This window comes from Lycorma delicatula, chromosome 1, assembly GCF_047948215.1.
Source record: "Lycorma delicatula isolate Av1 chromosome 1, ASM4794821v1, whole genome shotgun sequence".
Taxonomy (NCBI): domain Eukaryota; kingdom Metazoa; phylum Arthropoda; class Insecta; order Hemiptera; family Fulgoridae; genus Lycorma; species Lycorma delicatula.
The window spans coordinates 218,461,516-218,483,578 of record NC_134455.1 but is presented as its reverse complement, the minus strand read 5'-3'; the positions used below and the strand labels follow the sequence as shown (position 1 = coordinate 218,483,578).

The 22,063-nt window shown below is 30.5% G+C and overlaps 1 protein-coding gene across 1 annotated transcript in view; it reads right to left on the bottom strand.

Moving 5' to 3' along the window:
* Window positions 1-2,176: 2,176 nt before the first annotated feature.
* Window positions 2,177-22,063, bottom strand: part of Idh3b (isocitrate dehydrogenase [NAD] subunit beta, mitochondrial) — a 42,057-nt gene continuing 22,170 nt past the window's right edge. The window contains exons 5-9 of the mRNA XM_075372620.1: window positions 17,292-17,498; window positions 12,759-12,923; window positions 9,933-10,142; window positions 9,049-9,204; window positions 2,177-3,842 (exon numbers count right to left, since the gene is read on the bottom strand). Coding sequence (XP_075228735.1) covers window positions 3,768-3,842; window positions 9,049-9,204; window positions 9,933-10,142; window positions 12,759-12,923; window positions 17,292-17,498 — 813 coding nt within the window. The 3' untranslated portion in view covers window positions 2,177-3,767. The remainder of the gene's footprint in view (window positions 3,843-9,048; window positions 9,205-9,932; window positions 10,143-12,758; window positions 12,924-17,291; window positions 17,499-22,063) is intronic.

Below are 22,063 nucleotides of genomic sequence, written 5' to 3'. Positions count from 1 at the left end.
CTCAATCAGGCGTAGTGTAATGATAGACTTGCATCTTTGCCCACCTTTGTCATGGATGTCCGTTCACCCTTATTTCCATTCCCATACATTACCATTATTCAAAGTTTTCACCATACACTAGCCTCATTGTGCGATGGATTTCAGCAATGCTATATCCTTCTGCTGAACACGTATCACACTTGGCAGGGGCATCGATCGTAGTAGCCATGTTCAATAGCCCGAAGGTTGGCTCAGTTGATGCAATGGCAGAGCTTGTGGTGGGGGATGATGCAATCGCACAACACACAGACTTGGCTCCTGCCCATCTCTTGTTTACTATATGCCAGATCAGAGGTTAAAAAAAAACAACCCTTGTAATAGAAACATCCACATTCTACAACACATTGACACCTTTAGCATCATACATATTTACATGACAAGCAACTTTTGTTTTTTTATCCCTGTAATTTTCACCCAATAATAATAAACACTTCTAAAACTTAAATAATGTTTTCAAATATTATATATATATATATATACACACACAAAAATGAATGTGTTTCTATACCATTCAACCAATTGTGATGAAACTTTCGTGAGTTGTGCCCACGCTCGTGAAGGTTTCTGAATTAGTTTGGACCCACTAGGTGGCACTGGGGTCGATATTTAGAAAAATTGTATTTATAGACTCATTTGGCTCAGATTCAGGATATATATTAGTTACGTGAAAAGAAACATTTTTGCAAAATCTAAACCCTAGGTGGCGCCAGTGTTGAGATATTTATGAAACAAACAAATATACATTCTTCTTCTATATATAAAGGCAATGTTCATGTGTGTGTCCGGTATGGACTAAAAAACTACTGGACCGATTTACATGCGGGGAAAATAGAAGAACAGGGAAAAGGGGGAAAATGAAAATATGGAAAAGTGAAAGGTTAAATTTTGTAAAGTTCCATAATGTTCGTTTTTTAATATTTTATCAAACCTTAAATTTTGTTCATTTAATCTATATATATATATATATACATACACACTCAAATCTAGCAATAGTGAAGCAATGCCAGGTCTGCTAGTAGATAAATAAATAAAAATTGAAATATGTTACTTATTCTATAATAATAATAATAATGACATTTTTAGTAAACATTTTTAGATTCTCTGGCTTTCAATATTTTTATAACAAATAGCTTCATGCAAGGAACCTGATTAAATATGTGTTTGTTAAAAAAATATTTATTTTATTGACTTTATACAGAAAAGCTTTATCTGTGAGATGCTGTATTATGTTTAATGAAAAATATTAGGTACAGTATTTAAGAAGTAATAACCTCGATATTAACAAATATACTTCTTGAGTATATCACATAAGAGGAATATTAAAAATTTATGCTGGTTATTATCTTGATTATGTAATTGTAAATCACAAACAACTTATAATCACTTTCAAACATAGTGTAAAGATGGTGCCTGTTCAATCATATTTGTAATTCCAGAAGAAGCCTTTCAATTCTAAGAGAAATCAATTTTGTACTAATACCTTTCTCACTCAGCATATTATTTACATTATAATGCATATTTATACATAAAATCATACACAGTATACAAGGTTTGTGAAAATCAATCAAATAACTGATTTTATTATTTACTTTCCAAGATTCAACCCAACTTTCCACTCCAAAAAAATTTATAATTACATAATTGTTTTAATTTTGGATGAGTGTGGGAATAAACAATAAAGGTTCAAACACACCCCTTGTTTTCATCTACTGAAAACAAGTAATTATTAGAAATAAATGTAATATTTAAATATAAGAATTAAAATGTTATCTATATCTGTAAAGGAAATATTTTTAAATTTCAAATGGTAATATACTTACATAAATGATATGAAATAAAATGTAAATTTTATGAAATTTAAATTTTAAATAACACTGGCAATTACATACACAAAAATATAAATTTGAATTTTGAAGAAACCCTCAAAACAAGTTTATAAACATACTTTTTTATAGCTGAATATGAACAGAAAGAACAAAGTAATGTTGAACAGGGAACTAGCAGTGGAATCAAGCTTAAAGTTGCAAGCACTGGTTGTAACTATTTGGACTTAAAGACTGAAGACTAAATAAAAAATTAAGTCAAACAAATCAAAGTCAAATATTTAAATGGAATTAAAAAAAACTGAATCATAATATATCAACAAATTCTTTTACTCAATTTCTTTATAAATAATATAATCAATTTTACTAATGTCAACACTACTACATTAATAAAGTACTTTAAATTACTTTTAACAGCCATACAATACAAAAAATGACATAAAATACAGTAAATGATAAATATGACAAGTTTTAAAAGATATATTATGCCAGAATAGAGAGTACATTTCACTTAAAATTTAAAAAAATATATATATAATAAAATAGAATTCATATAGTTTTAAATAATTAAAAAATACATAAGTAATTAAAGTTATTCATAAGCAGTAATAATAACAATTGAAACAATCATCTAAATAATGAAAGTTCTTAATTTATTGATCACAATCTTTTAAATCAGTAAAGTTATAATTTTTACACCTTGAACATTAGAAGTACTATTTATAAAAACAAAAATAGTCAGGTTAATTACCAGAACTAATAATAGTATTTCTTTTAAATATCTTTGGTTAAAATAAACATGTTTTTAAATTGTAATGGATGCATTACAACAGTGTTATAAAATCAAAATAAAAAGGAAAAATTTTCTAATTTTATATTTAATAAATATTATCACACCTAAGTTAACAAGGAAAATTAAAAAAAACATTTTACAAGAATAAGACAAAATTTAATAAAACATCTATGATAAAGGCACTTCATTTTCTACCAAGGAAATAAACTTAATTTATATTATTACAACTGATGGGAAAACAAAATATGATATTCACTGCACAATAATGAATAATAAAATAAACATATATCTTAAGACTTCTCTTAAAGTTTTTTCTTCTATACATTATAAATTACATCTAAACTTTATTTTATAAGAATGTATGTTTTAAATATATAGACAAACATGTATTATGTGTAAAGTAATTATTTTTCAAACAAAAGTAATTATTTTTGTGAACACTTCAGTTGAATCATAATTCACTGATAAACAATGTTGTGTAATTTAAAATAAGCATCAGCTATTAACATTATATATATTTTTTACATTTATTTTAGAATTATGCATCTATAAATTCAATTTAAATTAAATATCAGGAAATGAAAAAAATAAATATTGGAAGAATTAAAAATTACACTATTTAAAAAAATTATAAAAAAAAAGTATACTTATTACAAAAGACTAACTTAGAAACAAAAACATATTGTGAAATGAATTTGAGTATAAAACATTGGCATAAATTATTCATGATAAAAAAAGCCATAAATTAAAAATTACTGTTCACACAATAAGAAAACAAAATTCCATTACTGTTAAAATAGCAGACTAGCCAGTAAAATATACAACAGTTTAAACAATTACTAATTCAATCATACATAACAAACTTTATGATAATTGAAACAATCTATAAATCACATTTACTAAAGAGGGTACATTCTAACAGTATTATATAATGCTGTTAAAATTTTATGATGAAATTAATTTATTAAAGAGTATAGTAATATAAGAACATATCCTAAAAAATAGAATCCTAAAACGTGTATCACATTACACTGTTTCTTATTTAATTATACACTATTTATGTCAAATTTATTTAATTAACTGATTTACCTATTTATTGTCATATACACAAGTTAGCGTAAATTGTTAATAATAGCATATGTGAACTCATTTGTAGTAGCCTGTCCACCAAGGTCCTTAGTTTTAACCTGTAAGTAAAATAAAAAAGGTTACAATTTGTGATCCTAGTATTTTTAAAACAACAAATTCTATAATAGATGTAACAAACACATAAATAAAGAACAGAGGTGATTATTCATTGGCTAAACGATGCTGTTCATTGTCAACATATTATCTCATAAATAAAAGTACATCAATTTAGAGATAATGAAATAAACTTAAAAGAATTACAATATTAGTCTTTACTTACATACTTTTTAAAAGTTTATGATTTTAGCTCATTAAAAAGTTTTCTTTTTTTAGAATTTTTGAGTTTTATATAAATATGGGTTGGGTTTATAAAAAAAAGCTGTTCTAATGAAAAATGTTGTCTGCAAGAAAAATCAATTGTGAGAAACCTGTATCTTGATAAAAATAAGATAAAGGTGAGAAAAAATATAATAAAAAGTTAAGGAAGAAGAGATTATGTTACATACCTACTGCGCATGAGCAACGGCTGACTGGTATTTTCTAACTTTAAGTTTTTAATAAATTTTTTGAAGTTTTGCTTAAAACTACTTAAAATTATTTTATTTTATTATACATACAGACAAAAACCATTTACAAACAAGAAACTAATGAATACATGCATGATTTATACATTTTTAAAGCATCTTCAACAGTATGCAATTAAATACAAAACAAATGTAAATGTTTTTAAACTTCTACACAATTCTTAAACTTTCCTAATACATTTTAAATATAAGACAAAGAAAGAAAAATGATGAAGGACTTGTGCAGTCTTTTTTTCCATAAACTGATTTTTTGTTTGAGTTTCATACGATTGAAAGATACCAATCTGATTAATAAATTAATTTTCTTATTTGTGGTACAATGAATATTCCCTCTTTTAATTTGGCTTCACTTAACTGTGAAAAAAACCTCAGCTAAATATTTAAAGCTGTTTCCATCTTTATCTAATGTTTTTGCAAAATTCTTCATCAGGCCTAGTTTGATGAGTAGAGGTGGTAAAATAATACAATCTGCTTTGACAAGGGGAATACTGACAACATTATCCTTTCCTGAGGTAAATTGATTTCTTTTTGGCCAGTCTTTAACTGCATAGTGTTTTTCTGAAGCCTGACTATTCCACAAGCACAAGAAACACATATATTCTTTGTAAAGCCACCCTGGAGATCGATAAGAAGCCTCCTACACCCTTTTATTGTGGACCAGAAAGCCCACTTTCAGGTCAGCAATGATTCGCCATGAGTGTTTATCATATTTAATAGCTTTTAAAATTTTTGACATAATTTCATTCTTACATCATGTGCTACTGTATAGAAGAAAACTTATTCGAGTTATGCAACAACACTGCCTTTAAGCTTCTTTTTGATTAGATTATAAACACAAATCATGAATTCACTGTCCAATTCAGACATTAGCCCCCTAACATCATGGTAGGAACAAATTAAACCCATCTCTTTTAAAGAATGTCATAATTTTTTTTTTCGATTTCTATATACTGAAACTTTAATATCCTTATTTAATAAATTCTATTCTTTAAGACATGAACCTAGGAGTTCTGCATGGTTTCAACAATAACAAGTCACGAATTAGGTCACTGAAGTCTGCTTGTTTGATGAGGCGAAGTTCAATATTTGATTCTTCTGGAATGTAATTATTATCTATTGAAGTTGAGCATTTATCAGTTAAACCTTCTGGGGAATCATAAATTTCTTTCCAAGAAATTGGAACAATCTGAATCTGTAAATCAACATCATGAAGTACTGGTCTCATAGCTGAACAAACATTTGGGTATGCAATAGTGCTTTTTTGTTTGTATTGAAACCTAAGCTTTGTTAAACAAAAATAGCAGTCATCGTAATGATTAGTAGACTCTCACCGAATCATAGGTACACCAAAAGACAATTGCTTTTTTCCTTTTAACCACTAGGTTAGTTTAACATAGCACTTTTTTACTACTTGTGGAGCACAGAATTTATCTTGATCTCCCAAGGGACAGTCAAAATAATATTTGTAAGCAGTTATCAGCAGATTCGATACTGGTTTTCATTAATTTTTCGTGGTGAATTCTCTGCAAATGCAACAAAAAATATTTGAAGAATTTTTAAAAGCCTGATTTTTATTCATTGTGAAATTCAAAAAGTTTTAATGAATGAAAAGTAAACTGAAATATTACAGAAATACTTAATTATAAAAATAATTATGTTTTCATTTATAACAACTTTAATTACTTAAAATACTTCGTAAAATGTTTCACCATGGAGTGTAATAAAACACAGCATGCACACACACACAACTTAACAAATCTTGATGTTCAATAAAATAATACCAAAAGTCGTTCTGTCATAAAAATCTTTCACTAAATTAATGGCATTACTTATGAAACAATCTTTAGAGCTGAACTCACACTGAAGAAAATTTTATCATGCTAAATTATTCTCTACTTGACTCACTGACATGTCTGGCTTGACATGAAATGACATCATTTGACTGTTATGAATAAAATATCAGTAATGTATCAAATATCGGCATGCATCACAATATAAATCAGATGTGAATAAGCAAACGTACAGATGTACTAACTTATTTGTATTGTTTTTTTCTATAAATGATGGAACAAATAAATTTAAGGGGTTGTAACTTAAGAACATTACATAATGGGTTGTTCTGGAATATATACTCAAATTCAGAATATAGAATACTATATAAAGCACCTACTCCCTTTTCAGTTCTAAATTTTATATTGACAAGTGTTGATGTAGAAGATCCTATTACTTTTACAATACAATATTTTTTAGACGAGAGTATTCACAAGAAAAGACAAAAGTCCATTAATAACCAATATGGTTTAATTTAAACAACCATAAATATTAAAAAAGTAAGGATAGTTTCTGTCATATTCACCACTGGTTTACAAAGTGTAAGGATATAGAAAATCATCAGTTTGTTTTAAAGAAAATTCAGTTTTAATTCTGCAATATTTCAGCAGATTTCAAGCATTTTTTTACAATCTTCATATCAGACAACTTATGCATTGAATTCACCGATTACTTCAATGACGTCATTCTTTACATAGGGCTTCTTCATTGTTAAATCTTCATCATTTGTGCATAACGAAGATGTATTCAAGTGTGAGATTGTTACCATCGTTCTTGGAAATAGAATATTTCTTAAAAAATAGAAGAATATAGGTATGTGAATTCTACCATTTCCAGGGGCAGAGTCATGAGTTTTTTTTATAGTGTATTGTATCTGTATAATGTGAATGGAATTTAAAAGGACTCTATAATCTTCCAAATGAGAAAATGCATATTAATGAAGTAATAAATTTTGTTTGGTATCTGAAAATATGGATTGTAAGAGCTAATGCAGGAAGTTTAACAAAATATATTTCCCAAACTATTAGCAATGTCACCTAGAAATGTGTATGTGATGCTGCTGTCCAATAGCCCTAAGAAAGAAGATAGTGGAACTGTCCCAAAAATGAATCTTTCACTTCTTATAATAGAAGCATCTGTAGTTATACACAGATTCAACATAACTCCTACAAGGTAAACATTTGAATTCCTTTAACACTATGATTGAAGTTTCATAGAGCCTTCTGATGATCCCTGGATGATTTCTTTGTTATCATACTGTAAAGAAATGGACTGACACTTTGTAATGAGCGAGTGCTCACTGCCACCATAAACATATTATCTCTTTAGAATTTTACAAGGTGTTTACTTAAAAGAGGCTCTATCACTTAGTTTAGTCCACAAATAATAGTTCAGTGCAAACACTTGCATAATTTACAGTTGTTAAAAATAATTTCCATCCCCTTCTATGCACTTGTCAATATGGTTAACAGAGTTCCTGGCTCACTTTAACAGAGTAGCCTGTCTATTTCTTGGATGGCATTAATGTCCGTCTTCAAATCCTGTAGCGCGTGTGGATTGTTCCTATAAACAATTTCTTTTAAGTAACTTCACAGAAAGAAGTCTGAACTAGTCAGATCAGGGGAGTTTGGTGAAAAATCCACTGAAAAAATCCTGCAGCATCTCCATAGTAGAGCAAGCTGTATGCCAAATAGCAGTATCCTGCTGCAACCAGCAGTCACACTCATCCTCTTGCAGTATGGCTGTAAATTGCTGGATAATTTCTTTGTAGATGGCAGCATCATTTAAAAAAAAAAAGGGTCCTATTATTCGTTGCCTTATCATAAGCCTATTTTTTTGTGGGTGTAGGGGAAATTTAAAGAAAATGTGCGGATTTTCTGTACCCCAGGCTCTGTAGTTCTAACTATTAACATATCCACCAAGGTGAAACCACGCTTCACCTGTGAAAAACACTTACCTGCATTTGATATGGATAACATTTCAGCATTATCCTCATTGCAGTGTGAGCTGAACCTAGTGAATATTCTCTTCCTGGCTTAGTCTCTGCATTTATGAGAGCTTGTAACTGCTGCTTTAATGTTCTGAACGACCTGCATTGTTAAAACTGACCTGTCATGCATGTTTCTGGTCTAACAACGAACCTGTTTCACAAAATTTTTTAACTAACTTCTGATTAACACTTTTCACTAACGCTTCCTTTTCAAATTTCTCCTTGAACTTTCTTCGATACACATGAGATTTTGTCTCTACATAAGTTTCCATCACGAATACACATTCTTCAACAGTTACAGTACATTTTACCAAACAACAGAGCATGATTATGCAACTCTGTTCATAAGCCAATGCTCAACACAGACAGCCAATAAACAGTACTCTCAAATCCAGCTGTAGTTGCACAAACATCTTCCACATTAATTTACCCATCTCACACAAACACATGCATGCATTTTAACAAACATACATTTAGTATAAACTACAGAGTGTTGGAGCTTCTTTTAAGTTGAACACTCTGTACAACGCACCTGTTCATCATATAGCAGAACAAAGATTTCTCTACCTACATCAAAATAAATGACCTTTTTTAATACAACTTACGAATAAAAATATTTTTTGGAAAATAAAGGAAGCCAATAATAAGATTCATTTTTTTTATATAACAGAAATATTATATAGTTAAAAATGTTTGTTTTCAGTATTCATAACTCATACTGTTTGTGTGAATTGTCATTTGGTCATATGTCTACAGTTATTAACCTCTGTGTACAACATAAAGATATCATCAATTAAGCTTACTCTAATACAATACTAATTAAAATAAAACATTAATAAAATTAACATCAATTGGTCTCACCTTTCCTGATGTAAGAACATTGTTAACTGCATTTCTAATCATAGTACCGTAATAGCCAAGGTTTACGTGCTGTAACATCTTAGCAGAGCAAAGTAACATAGCTGTGGGATTTGCAACATTCTTTCCTACAGCTTCAGAAAATGTATGTCTTGCACCCTGGAAAAATATTCTTAAACAATATCTCAAGATATACCAATTACTTAAATGTATGCTTTACAATGTAAATATCAATTGTCTAAAAATAGAATTTTTAAGTGCAGAAAAAGTTCTGCACTGAAATGCAAAATAAAACTTTTTACAACTACATAACATTACAAAAGTAAATATTATGTAAAACATTTATAGAATGTTGTAATTGACAACAAAACTTTAATTAAAGTTTAAAGTTTATTAAATGAATTATTAATTTAATTTAGTAATTGTAGAGATGCATAATGATAAATCGTAACAAAAAAATTTACATTAGTAATCTTATCATAATTACCTGAATAATGGAAAATTACTTATTTAAAAATATCATGCATGGTTGTATGCTTAGTCTGCAAAAATAACTATGCGATTATAAGTGCTAGTTTTATGCCAACTTTTTTCCCCGGGATCAAAATATGGGGCTTCCTGTAAGTCCATTATATACAGTAAAATCTGAAAAATATATCTTGTTGCATTTTAAACTTATTAAAATCAACTTTTATAATTTTGAAATTCTGGTAATCTGTGAAAGTTCATGCACAGAAATTATTTGTACAGAAAAATCCAACTTACAAGTTTGGGGTGAATATAATAAATTCTTTTAAGTAGCGGTTTAATATGCTGTAAATATTTAACCAAAATTTATAGTTTCATAAACTTCAACAACATACAAATGAAAAAGAATCATTACTTACAGGTTCAAATACTACGCATTCAGGACTATAAGAGGCTCCAGCTACAACTCCAGCTCCACCAACCAGACCAGATGCAATATTGTCAATAATATTACCATAAAGGTTAGGTGTGACCATCACATCAAACTGCTGAGGATTTGACACCATCTGCATTGTACAGTTGTCAACAATCATTGTCTCAAATTCAATTTTTGGATATAATTTCGCCATCTAAATAAATATTCAACATTCTATCAAAAAGTAAATCAAGAACAATGTTAATTACAAAAACACCAGCGTATTAAAGACCATATTAAAAGCAATTATTTTTTTTAATCAAAAAATTGGTAAAACATAGAATAATGTTGGAACATGCATATTCCACAACTACAGATGTACAGGACTGATAAATTACTTTTGCTTTATTTTTAACTTGTTTACTTGGGGAAAACCCTCCGAGAGTTAAGAAACAACTTTAAAAAATATATACATGCATACAAACAAGGTTTGATAAAACAATTTGCAGAATTTTAGTTTCTCAAAAAATTCTCTGTCTTTATCTCTTCAATGTAGGCTAAATGTTGTTCTTTCATGGTTCTTTTCAGCTAGGGAATAGGAAGAATTTCAGGGGGCCATGTCTGGCAAGTATGGAGGAGGCTGTGGTATCAAAATTGTTTTTTTTTTTGCCAAAAATTCACAAACAAGCAGTGAAGTGTGAGTAGGTACACTATTGTGATGCAATTGCTATGAATTGATTTGCCACGAATCCTGGTGTTTTCTTCGAGTTGCGTCATGCAAACTGTGTAGAGCTTCCAGGTAGTACTCTTTATTGACTGTATGACCTCCTAGTGGGAGGATCTCATGACACACTAGCCATTGAAATCAAAGAACACATGATCAGAGCTTTTTTCAGTATTGGCTCTCTTCACGAAGCTTCCACTGGATCAAATGAGCCTTAGTTTTGACATTATACACCCATGTTTCATCACCAATTAAGATTTGTTTGAGCAGTTATGGATTGTCATTCACTTTATTTAGCAACCCCAGAGCAGTATTCATTCGGCATTGTTTCTGGTCAAAATTAAAAAATTTTGCAACAGATTTTGCTGCCACACGTTTCATATCTAAAACATCTGAAAAGACTGCTTAGCATGAGCCAAATGATATGCCACCATCATCAGAAACCTCTCTGATAGTGATTTGGCAATTGTCCATAATCATTCTCTTCACTTTTTTGACGTTGTCGTTAGTTGTTGATGTGCTGGGTTGTCCAAGGCGCTAGTCATCTTCAATGTCTTTACAGCCCTCTTGGGAAACTTTTGTACCACTTGTAAATGCTCATTTTTATTCAGAGAAGAATTGCAAAAAGGAACAGTCAACATTTGCAATGCAATGCTGCACTTTATTCCATTCTTAAAGCAGAATTTAATGCAAATTCTTTGATCCATTTTTCCACATTAAAAATCGCTGACCATATGAAAACACGTGTAGCCTTTTTGAAAGCCAACTACAAACTAAGCATCCAATATTATGCTACTAGGCTACCAATGTAAAGATATACATTAAGTGTACAAACACATAAAAAAAATTTGTGACAATTGTACTTATACAGCACAGAAAATTAAAAAAATTCTGCATATTTTTTTTATCAAACCTTGAATACATAATATACCATGTTTAAAAACTTATATTTTAAATATTAATTGCATCAGCTCTTTGGAAATCAAGAAAGCATGAACAACTTTTTCATGCTTTTGAAAGCAAAGACTTTTTTGGGTACTTACTTCCCTTCCCTCTTTTCTTGTAAATTAGTTTTCATCTTTTGATTTCAACTTTCACAAATAAAATTGGACTTTCCTGAACAAGATTATAGTAATGTATTGATAATAACCTGGTAAATTATGAAGGATAAAGATAATTTTGATGCTATTTTATGAAATAAGGGGGGTTGATCTTTTTCTGAATGTAAAACATATACTTATATACAAAATTAAATAAAAAATTAATTTAGTTAATTTTAATTAAATTAAAATTATTTTAACAAATTTTCCAGAATCGGACTTTATTTCTTATCAACACATAATATTTTCACACATAGGAGTTCAATGAAGATGAAACAGAGGTATATGAGGCATTATATAATTATACAGTTATGATATTCAGGAAGGAACAAAAATATAACAGAGACATTAAATCACTTCAAAAATGTAATAATAGTAGTACAGTTTTGAGACTCATGTAATAAAAGTTATCTAAAATAAATCCAACATAATCAATTAGTTAACTGCAGCTTTGTAAATAAAATGCAGTATGTTTTATGCAACATAATATAACAAATGTTAAGAAAAAATTGTCATTTAACATTTTTTTTTCTGTTTAAATGAGTCTTGTTTAAAATGGAATGTTATTTTTATGGTTTTATTACTAGCAATAAAATCATTATCCTAATCATTAAAGTATTAATAATAATAATAATAAAATTTGTACTTTTCTCAAATAGTTTTATCATGACAAGAGATACACCAAACTAATTGCACCAATATGTATTTATTTAATAATTTTTATTTTTTTCAAATAATCACAACATATGTAAACTTGCAACCAAATGTCATTAATTAAATTAACACTGATGCTCTAAACCACACATTTTTATTAGTTTATTCTGAGTTCAGTATTCTTGCATAAAATTTATAACCACAAATTTTATTACTCTAGGCTATGATAGAAATCACCCAAGACAATTTAATTACAGCTAGACGAAAAAAAGCAAACCAATATTATCCTCAATTTATTTTTATCTACCACTACAGCCAAATCAAAGGAAAAAATAAATGCTTTTTTACTCACCTCTTGACAGCTACGCAAGAATAATCCATCTCCTAATTTCATAATATTTGCTTTATGTACAGCAGTAACTTTCTTCCTATTATTTCTTGTAGCATAATCAAAAGCAAATTTGGCAATTCTCTGTGACTTAGCAGCTGTAACAATCTTTAAACATTCTACAACACCCTTAAAAGAAAACAAAAAAATATCATGTACTTTATTTAAACAGAAGCCAATACAAACTACTACGTTAGTCTAAGTTCATGCATTTATCAATTTTAACCCAACTAAAAAAAATTTTTTTTTTTAATTAATAAAAATAAAAAGCACTATTTAGATTAACAACAAATTCAAGAGAAAAATGTAAAGTTAAGAATCTATGAACAAAAATGGGAAGTTTTTGATGTTTTATTTATTTTTTATAAATCAGTTAGTACCTTGATTATAGACCAGCCTATTGTATTATTAATAGTGTGCCTCATCACTATCATTACCTATCCTCTTAATGGATTTTATTATTTAGAAGAAACTAATGATCAGAAAAAGGTCTGTATTTACTTCCTTAACATTCTTTTATGTAAATTTTAAAGGTACAGTTTTATCAAAAGTTTTTATGATAAAATTCCAAAATTTATTTTTTCACTTTATATATTAAAGAAGAACAAAGTAACAAACTTGTGTGAATATCTTTCTACATCATGAACAAATAAAGTCGCCATAGAATGCATTTATAAAAAAATATAAGAAGCGAGGTAAATGGAAAGAATTCAATTAAAAGAGAACTTTAGATACATGTTTTTTTAAGGAGGTCTAGCTTTACTCAATAGTTTTGGCTTGAACTCAACTACAAGTTCACCACAACTGTGTAAATAGGAAATTATCCATGAAAAGTCCTGCAGGCAGTCACCCTGACAACATATGTGCAACATGCAACTAGCGAGTACCAGAAATGAAATTAGGATGGCAATGGACACAGTTTCCATGGTGCTATCCAACAAGGGACAAGAATGATGAAAAGTGGGTGCAGGAATTCACCACAACACACAACGTCCCAATACAGAAGGATATTATATGTCATACGCAACTAGCAGATGGCAGAAACGAAATCAGTAAGTCAGCAGATATAATTTCCAACAAAGCTATCCAACAAAGTTTTAAAAATCCAAAAAGTGGGCACAAGAAGAGGATAATCAATCTTGCGGAGATGAACAGTTTGGTGCCAACCATACTTACATTCCAATATTGCACCAAATGTTTTAAACAATATTTTCACGTGTTTGTGGCTTGATCAGGATATTGGGCGATTGACAAACAAGACAAATCAATAATAATGGCAATAATAATAAACAGTAATTAAATACAAAACAGAATTTAGAGTAATTGTCAGGATTTATTCACAGGTAGATAAATAATGAAAAGCAGAATTTGAGCCCATTGACAAAAGGGGTATTCTATTTTAATTCACAAATGATCAGTGGATCACTATTTCTGATTTTGGTATATGATAACTCTACCTATGTTGTAGTGATCAAAAAATAATTTTTTATATTTAAAAAAAAAACTTTTTCTTGAGTATTAGACTATTTTCTAACTCGCCAAACAGCCATTTTTATCACTTTTCCATGAGCAGTAACATTCTTATTTTACATCAAACAGAGGGTCAAAAAGTGCTTTTTGGAAAGAGTAAAAATAGAACTTCATGTTAATGTACTCAAAATTCATTTTGAATGTATTAAAATCAAGTTCCATCATGGAAAATTCAATTCATCATGGAAAAATCAATGTAACAAAAATCATTTTATTACATAACCAAATCTTGAAATGTTTACTGAAGTTGCATTTACAAATTGTTGTTTTTTTCAAATTTTGGGCCCAAAATAAATAATCAAGGGCTTAGGGCAACAAGCCTGTTTTTTACCTTTTGTAAGACAACAGTTAATGTTATCTTACTGTGTCTGTCCTTACTCATTATTGTAAAGAGATATTTGACCACTTACACTCAATATAATTCTCTCCTGTTCTTGCCTTTTCTTGTTCATTTTTATTAATTTTATTAAATAATTAGATTAGAATGGGACATGTAATAATTACACAATGCAATTTAAATTAACTTTCTAGAATTACTAAAGTGTAAGAAAAAATGAAATAATTTTGTTTTTTTCTCAGTGAAAAACACTTCGGTGTTATCACCTGAACACGATGTATTTGATTTTTTAACCAATTGTTAAAAATTCACAACTAAAAATTAATTAAAAATAATTTAAATACATCTTAAAATGAAAAAACCAGTAGTGATGTATGCTAAGATCAAAATAAAAACACAATGATATATCATGATTAACATATGCCACATATATAGATTATATCTCATAGATACATAGGTAGATATATATATATATATATATAGTCAGATATATTTGATAAAGATATGCCAAATGGTATAATTAGATTACACAGCAATTAAAATTTTTAAATACAAATGGATGGCCCTTAGAAATCGGAAACATATGATAACTTTGTTTCATTATCCTCTACAACTGTCACCTAAATTTGTGATGTAATGCCGCACAACAGACATAATCCACAAAGATGTGGTGCACTGTTAGTTGGTAGTTGCAGTGAGCAGAAAGGGGTGCATCCACTTTCATTATCAGATATCCATGAGCGAGCCTAGTGTGCCCTATTCATAAACGGCTGATAATAACTTCCTCTCAATGGTTATTTCTGCATGAGGAGCTTCACGGTAATATAGTGCTCTTAACTGGGCAAAGTTTATTGTTCATGGAAGCATCTCATTCACTCTGCCAGTCATTATGAATTATCCTCTTCAGGATTCGGGTAATATCATTAGAAGCAACACAACTGGTAAAATAGGCTGTAAACAAGCCTCTTTTGTGCACTACCATCAGCTCATAGACTGAAACTCCTATATGGCTGGGGATCCAGCAGAAGCTCACTGTTATATTACTTAACTGATCACAAAACTAAAAATCTAACTGTTTTACCATGTAAAAACAGTTGAGAGTCAATATGTTCCCTCCCTCTAAGTGTGAAAAGTAGATGGATGCATTTCGTTTTCTCCAGAGAAAATTTGAATCCAGTAGGATTTATACCACAATTCTAAGTGGGTTATTGTGTTTTGAAGCAGCCTCTCATGTGTAGCTAACATTCTATATGCTATGCGAATTGAAAGATCATCTACAAATAAAGAACACATAGAGGTTTTCGCATGCAGTTTGTTATACTATTTATGGCTACAGCAAACAAATTACACTAAGGACATTTCCCTGGGGTACTCCGTTTTCCAGTGTAAAACTTTCAGATAGCATTGTTCCAACCCAAATTCAGAAGGACTGACTACTGAGGAAACCCCCTGACAAATGCGAGATTACCTTGAACACCCCATTCATGAAGTGTATTTAGGATTCCTCTCCTCCATGCTGTGGTACGCCTTTTGCAAATCAAAAAATACAGCAACCAGGCATTGGCAAAGTAAAAATTCATTTTCAATAGCAGCTTCCAGGGCAACCATGTGATCTATAGACAATCTGCCATGGCGGAAAATACAAAAAATGAAATACATAACCCAGGAATCGAAACAATTTTATTGATCAAACATTAATTAAAGTTGAAGAAACCAACCAATACAAAAAAAAAAAAAAAAAATGAGTATGCTTGAAAATCTACAATTTGCAGAACAATTAAAGAGGACAATCAAAAGTTTTTAAGTTGCATCCAAATGACAAAGGATTTGCTACATTAAACAGCATCCTACAGAAAGAGCTCTTTAAAGGGGCTTTCTACTACAAACGTGAATTTTATGATTTTGTACTTTGCTAGTATCTTTATTAGGGATTCAGGACTTTTAACTTACATTTTTTTAAGTTTTAGTTTTCAGAAAAACAAAACTTTAAAATATATGAGTTTATACATTAGTTAACTATCTTATACATTACATTCCATCTTATACAACTGTTAACTCAAAATAATTATATAATAATTCCTTAATGTTAAATATTAATATTACATAATAAAATTATTTTTAATAACATGTTACGTTATTAAAAAACAGGTCTCCTGTGCAACTGAATTTATTCCAATCAATAGTATGTGGAACACTATGTAATGTTTATCTGGCATAAATAAATTAGTTATGATCCAAACCTAAAGCTGAATCCTCTTAATTTGTTACATAATCTGCTTTTACAAATTTTAAAGCACCATCTATTTTTTCTTGAATGATCAATAACTCCACACATTATGCAAATGTTGGCTATGATGCGATCTACACAAGATAAAATTATGTTATAATCTTAATAAAGTATTTATTTACTACTTTCATTACACATTCTGTTTAAAAAAAATTTACATATCAACTATAAATATAACTGGAGTTATTGTTTGTGAATTCAACTAACTCTAACTGCAGATAAGCTATGAAAGCTTATTTTAACGTAAGTTACAATGGTAACTTCCATTAAAATCCACCAGAAAAATATGATTCTTTTTTATTCATAACTTGCTTATTTTTATTTAAATATAATAAAACATTACCTTTACGCTTTCGTGCTCTAATGCTGAATATTCTCCTTCTGTCTGTTCACGAATAATAACTGCATCAATACTTCTGTGGCGACTTTTGATACCTGGCAATGACTTGACATGTACTACATTGGCATAAAGATCAAGCACTCTTCTTAACTTCATATTAAGAGTCTGCAGTTCTCCAGTGTGACTGTAATCTGGAGTTGCGAGGATACCCTATAAATTTAAAATTACAGTACAACTGTTTACTACAGCACAAAAAATATATTCAAGGGAAAATAAAATATATGTCGATCCAATCTATAAATTAATTATAAATTAAACTTCAAAAGCAGCTGGTAAAGATCGTAAGTCCCATATGGTTGACGTTGACGACAAAACCTAACCTCATGTCCATACAATAGTAATTACGCACACATCTGGGGCAGACAACATGGTACTTCAGTACCTTCATTTATGTCAGCCAGTAGGACAATGGTTTTGCTCAGGAGTTCCTGTGTGGGGTATGGAATTAGTGGTTTCAAGCTGGTTGCAGTCGTGCTTCTCAGTTTTGCTGTTGCAGCAGGGGCAGGAGGCATGAACATGATCTGTTTTGCTGATGCTGGGCTGAGTGCTCAACCCTCTTCCCAGTTTGAGCTTCTGTCAGTATAGTGGGTTAGAGAGTACTTGACTTCCCGGCCTGGGTTAAATCCATGTAAGGTGGTTGCTGGGTTGAGCCCAGGCAGAATCAATGATCTGAGGCACACCCAACCGTCTCTCTGCCCACACCTTGTAACATACTGAATGGCACATACTATGGATGTCTACTTCCACAAGTTTCGTGCCAAACAGTCCACATAAAAACCCTCATCTTGGGGAGCCTCTGTCTTTGCAGGCGAAGAGAAGGAAAAGTGTAAAGTTCTTCAACATTAAGGGGTGAATTGAAGTAAGTTTCGACCCAATGGCAACATACAAATACCAAAATAGATTTTAACAAGATAAGTCCATTCATGATAGCCCTTATAATTTTGCAAACATTTCATGAGAAATGGTTTGAGTGTTTTTAAGTGGCAAGGGCCCCTTTACACCCTTGTCATCTTGTGTTTCTTTGGTGTTTTCAATATTCATTGACTATTCAAGTCTATTTTTGCATGATCCGTTTTGACAAGACTAGTCTTCTGACTACGTCACTAGTAATGTTACCACGAAGGATAAGAAATATATTTCTTTTTTGTAGAAAGGGGCTACTTGACCATGTAGTTGATGCCCTTAAAACAGTGATTTCAATCTTTCTTTCTACACAACCCCCAAAAAATAAAAATTTAATAATGTAGAAGGTGATCTACCATTGTAGTTAGTTCTTAGATAGTGCCACTGAAACACTGTATTGAAATAAGAAAATAAATGAATATAATCTAACCAAACAATCTACGTTCGCTTCACTCACTAACCTTGACTAACAAACGAAGCAATTGTAGACTAAGTTTGGTTAAATTATATTTACAATTTTTTTATTTATTTCAATATAGCATTTCAGTGGTGCCCTCTAAGAACTAACTAACTAAAGCAGTAGTATGCCTACTACTTTAATACCAAAATAAATATATAATGAATATTTCACTCCCCCTAATTGAAACCTATTTAAAACTAGAGATCCAAAAGTCACACATATCAACATTAAGGTGTCTATAAATAGTAGTACAGTTGGAAAAGTTCTTCAGCTACAGCAAGATAGCACCATGGATATTAATAACAACAAACCTAGATGCCATTGTGATGTGTACTGATTACACAACGCTTGGAGTAATGCTTTGTTTATTGTTTGGTAAACATGTCATTTTACCAATAGCAACAAGTTTTCATTGTTGAAATTATTTTTCCAGTTGTTCTTCTGGATGTGTTGTAGATGATTCGTGTGGGGAAATATCCAGATGTGGCAGTGCCTAACAATTCGACCATTACAAAAATTAATCGCCCATTTCAGAGAATGCAGATTAGCTGCAGACAAGAAGAGAACCGGGAGACCGCCCATTTTGACTGATGCTAAACTGGCTGAGGTTAAGAATGTGGTGCAGCATTCGCCTTCAAAAAGCTTGAAGATACTATCAGCGCATTCTACAGATTTCATATGGAAGTGCTCAGAGAGTGATGAAGCAGTTACACACTTTCAGGCATATCAAGTTCGCACTGTTCAGGAATTGAAGGAGCCGAATAACAAAAAAGGGCATAGTGTACTGCACATGGTTTCAATCATTTGTTGGCAACCACGGAATTGCAGAGCTTGACTGTGCTTTCTTCACTGATGAGATGTGGTTTCACCTAAGTGGCTATATGAACAGTCAAAATAATACTATAATTTGGTCAACCAAAAATCCATTTGTGTTATATGAAAATCCCTTACACTCTCAGAAAATGGGAGTGTAGTGCGCCAAATCATGTCGTCAAATAGTGGGCCAAATTTTCTTTGAAACTACAGTGGACAGTCTTGTGCACCAAGACATCATTACACAGTTTATTGCACTTCTTGAAGATGATAAATGTGATTGTAGGTTCCAGCAGGACAGTGCCACATGTCACACATCTAATGAAACCATTCATCTCTTGTGCTAATTTTTTAGCAAGCATATCATCTCTTAAGGATTATGGCCTCCACATTCACCCGATTTGATGTTCCTAGATTTCTTCCTGCAGGGTTATCTTAAAGGAAAGGTCTATAAAAACAGGTCACACACACTGGAGAAACTGAAGATGAACATAACAGAGATTAACAATAACAGTATACACATACTCCACAGAGTGGCCTCAAACATGGTGAAAAGATTCTGTACATGCATTACTGAACGAGGCAGCCATTTTGAGCATATGTTGTGAAAATAAATCTTTAAACATTATTACTTAATTAATATCTTATTATTTTTATTACTTTGATATGCGCGAGTTTTGAATCTCTCTGTATTTCACTGCGCTGATAGTGACTGGTATGAATACACATGTATGAAAAGTGTACAAACATGAGCAATTTACAGGTTCCAACTAGATTGAACATGCTTGTAAAATGGTATTTTGCATAATGAAAATGGCTATTTGGCCAACAGATAAGCTGCTTGTAAACCATATGAGGTGGAAATCTTTTTCTAAGATGCCAGTGAAAAACTTTAAGGTAACATTAAGAGGATTTTTACTCATTGTGAATATTACCCTATGCCATGGTTGTCAATTGAACTGTTCTTTCCAACCTTTGAAAAACTGAAAATCCAAAGGCAGTATTGACACAAATTTTCAAAGATCAGAAACTATTGTATATATCTACTTTTCAATGGTCATAAACTAATCAAGCTGATGTGGAAGGCATGAGCAAATAATACTATGTTTTGAATTACTCCACTGATTTCAATATAGGCTGTTGGACCAAAGAGTAGAAAGCACAATCAAAGTCAATAATTCTTAATCATATTTCTGCTTAATAAAGCTGCAGGCATGCATGTATAGTCTGTACTATAGGGTAAACAAGTGAGAGCAAAGGATATATAGAAGTCGGAAGGAGATCAGTCTAGATTTTACAATGTATAAACTAGTTCAATTACTATTGAAGTGGGCTCTCACATTTTAGAAAACTGAGATAAGTTCACCACATAAACTGCTCAGGCAAGAACAATGAACTACCCCAATGAATATACCCTGTATGTCTTAATCTTGATTCCAACTGAAAAGTGTAAGTTGTAGCTGCCTTTCTGCTATTTTTAAATAGTCATGAAAGATAATAAAATCATTCACATACAGAAGCCATTTTGTTGAACTAATTAAGTTATATTTGTTTCTTTTGATGTTCAATAATAATAAACAGAAAGATAAAAGCAATGTCTGATCGGAGTTCTTAGTTGAAAGATTATAAGCAAATATGTTTACAATGATCTGTAACAGTAGTATTAAAAAAAAAATAATGTACATCCACCAAAAAGACTTTTAAATAAACAAACAGGCATAATGAAAGTACTTACGGTTAATTAGGAGCAAAACATCATTTGAAGGATAATTAAATATCTGTATATCACAATGAGGAAGTATCAACTCATATAATGAAAAAATTCACGTTAATTATGAATTACTATTTTATTTTCTAACACCCTAATCCTAGGTAAAACTACAATTAGAATTGTAAAATTACTGCTATTCTAACTGGTGTTTCAAAAAGAACGCAACCCTAAGATCACGCATAGGTAAAGTAAATTTTATTTCTTCCTATGTCAGTTGGCAAACACTGTACTAAAGGTTAGCAGTTTGTAACAGTTGAAATGTCCTTCTTATGCACTAGCTGTACCAGTATAAATTTGCCTCTATTGTGTTTACTCTGTTGTTTTCCAAGGACGAACGTGTGTTTATTACTGAAACTTATTGTGCATAAAAATCTTATAAATAAATGAAAGACGAGTTTCAGATAAAATTTCTCAATTCTTCAGTTCCTAATAAGTCAACAATATTGTGTTTGATTAATAAATTTCATGAGACTTGGAGTGTACATGATCAGAAAAGCACAGGTCGACAATGTTAACAGTAGAAGTTCTGGAGGATGTGCAAGAACATTTGACTCGCTCACTCAGAAAGTTATCTTCACAGGCTGGGCTTTTACTATCTACTGCTTTCAGGGCTACTAAAAAATTATAATTGCATACTTATCGCATCAGTCATTCAAGAACTGAAAAAGGTAGACCATAGAGAATGTTTACAGTATTGTCAATGATTTCATTCTTGTTTTTTTTTTTGGACAAAACACATACACATGTTATCATTGCCCAGAAAACAAA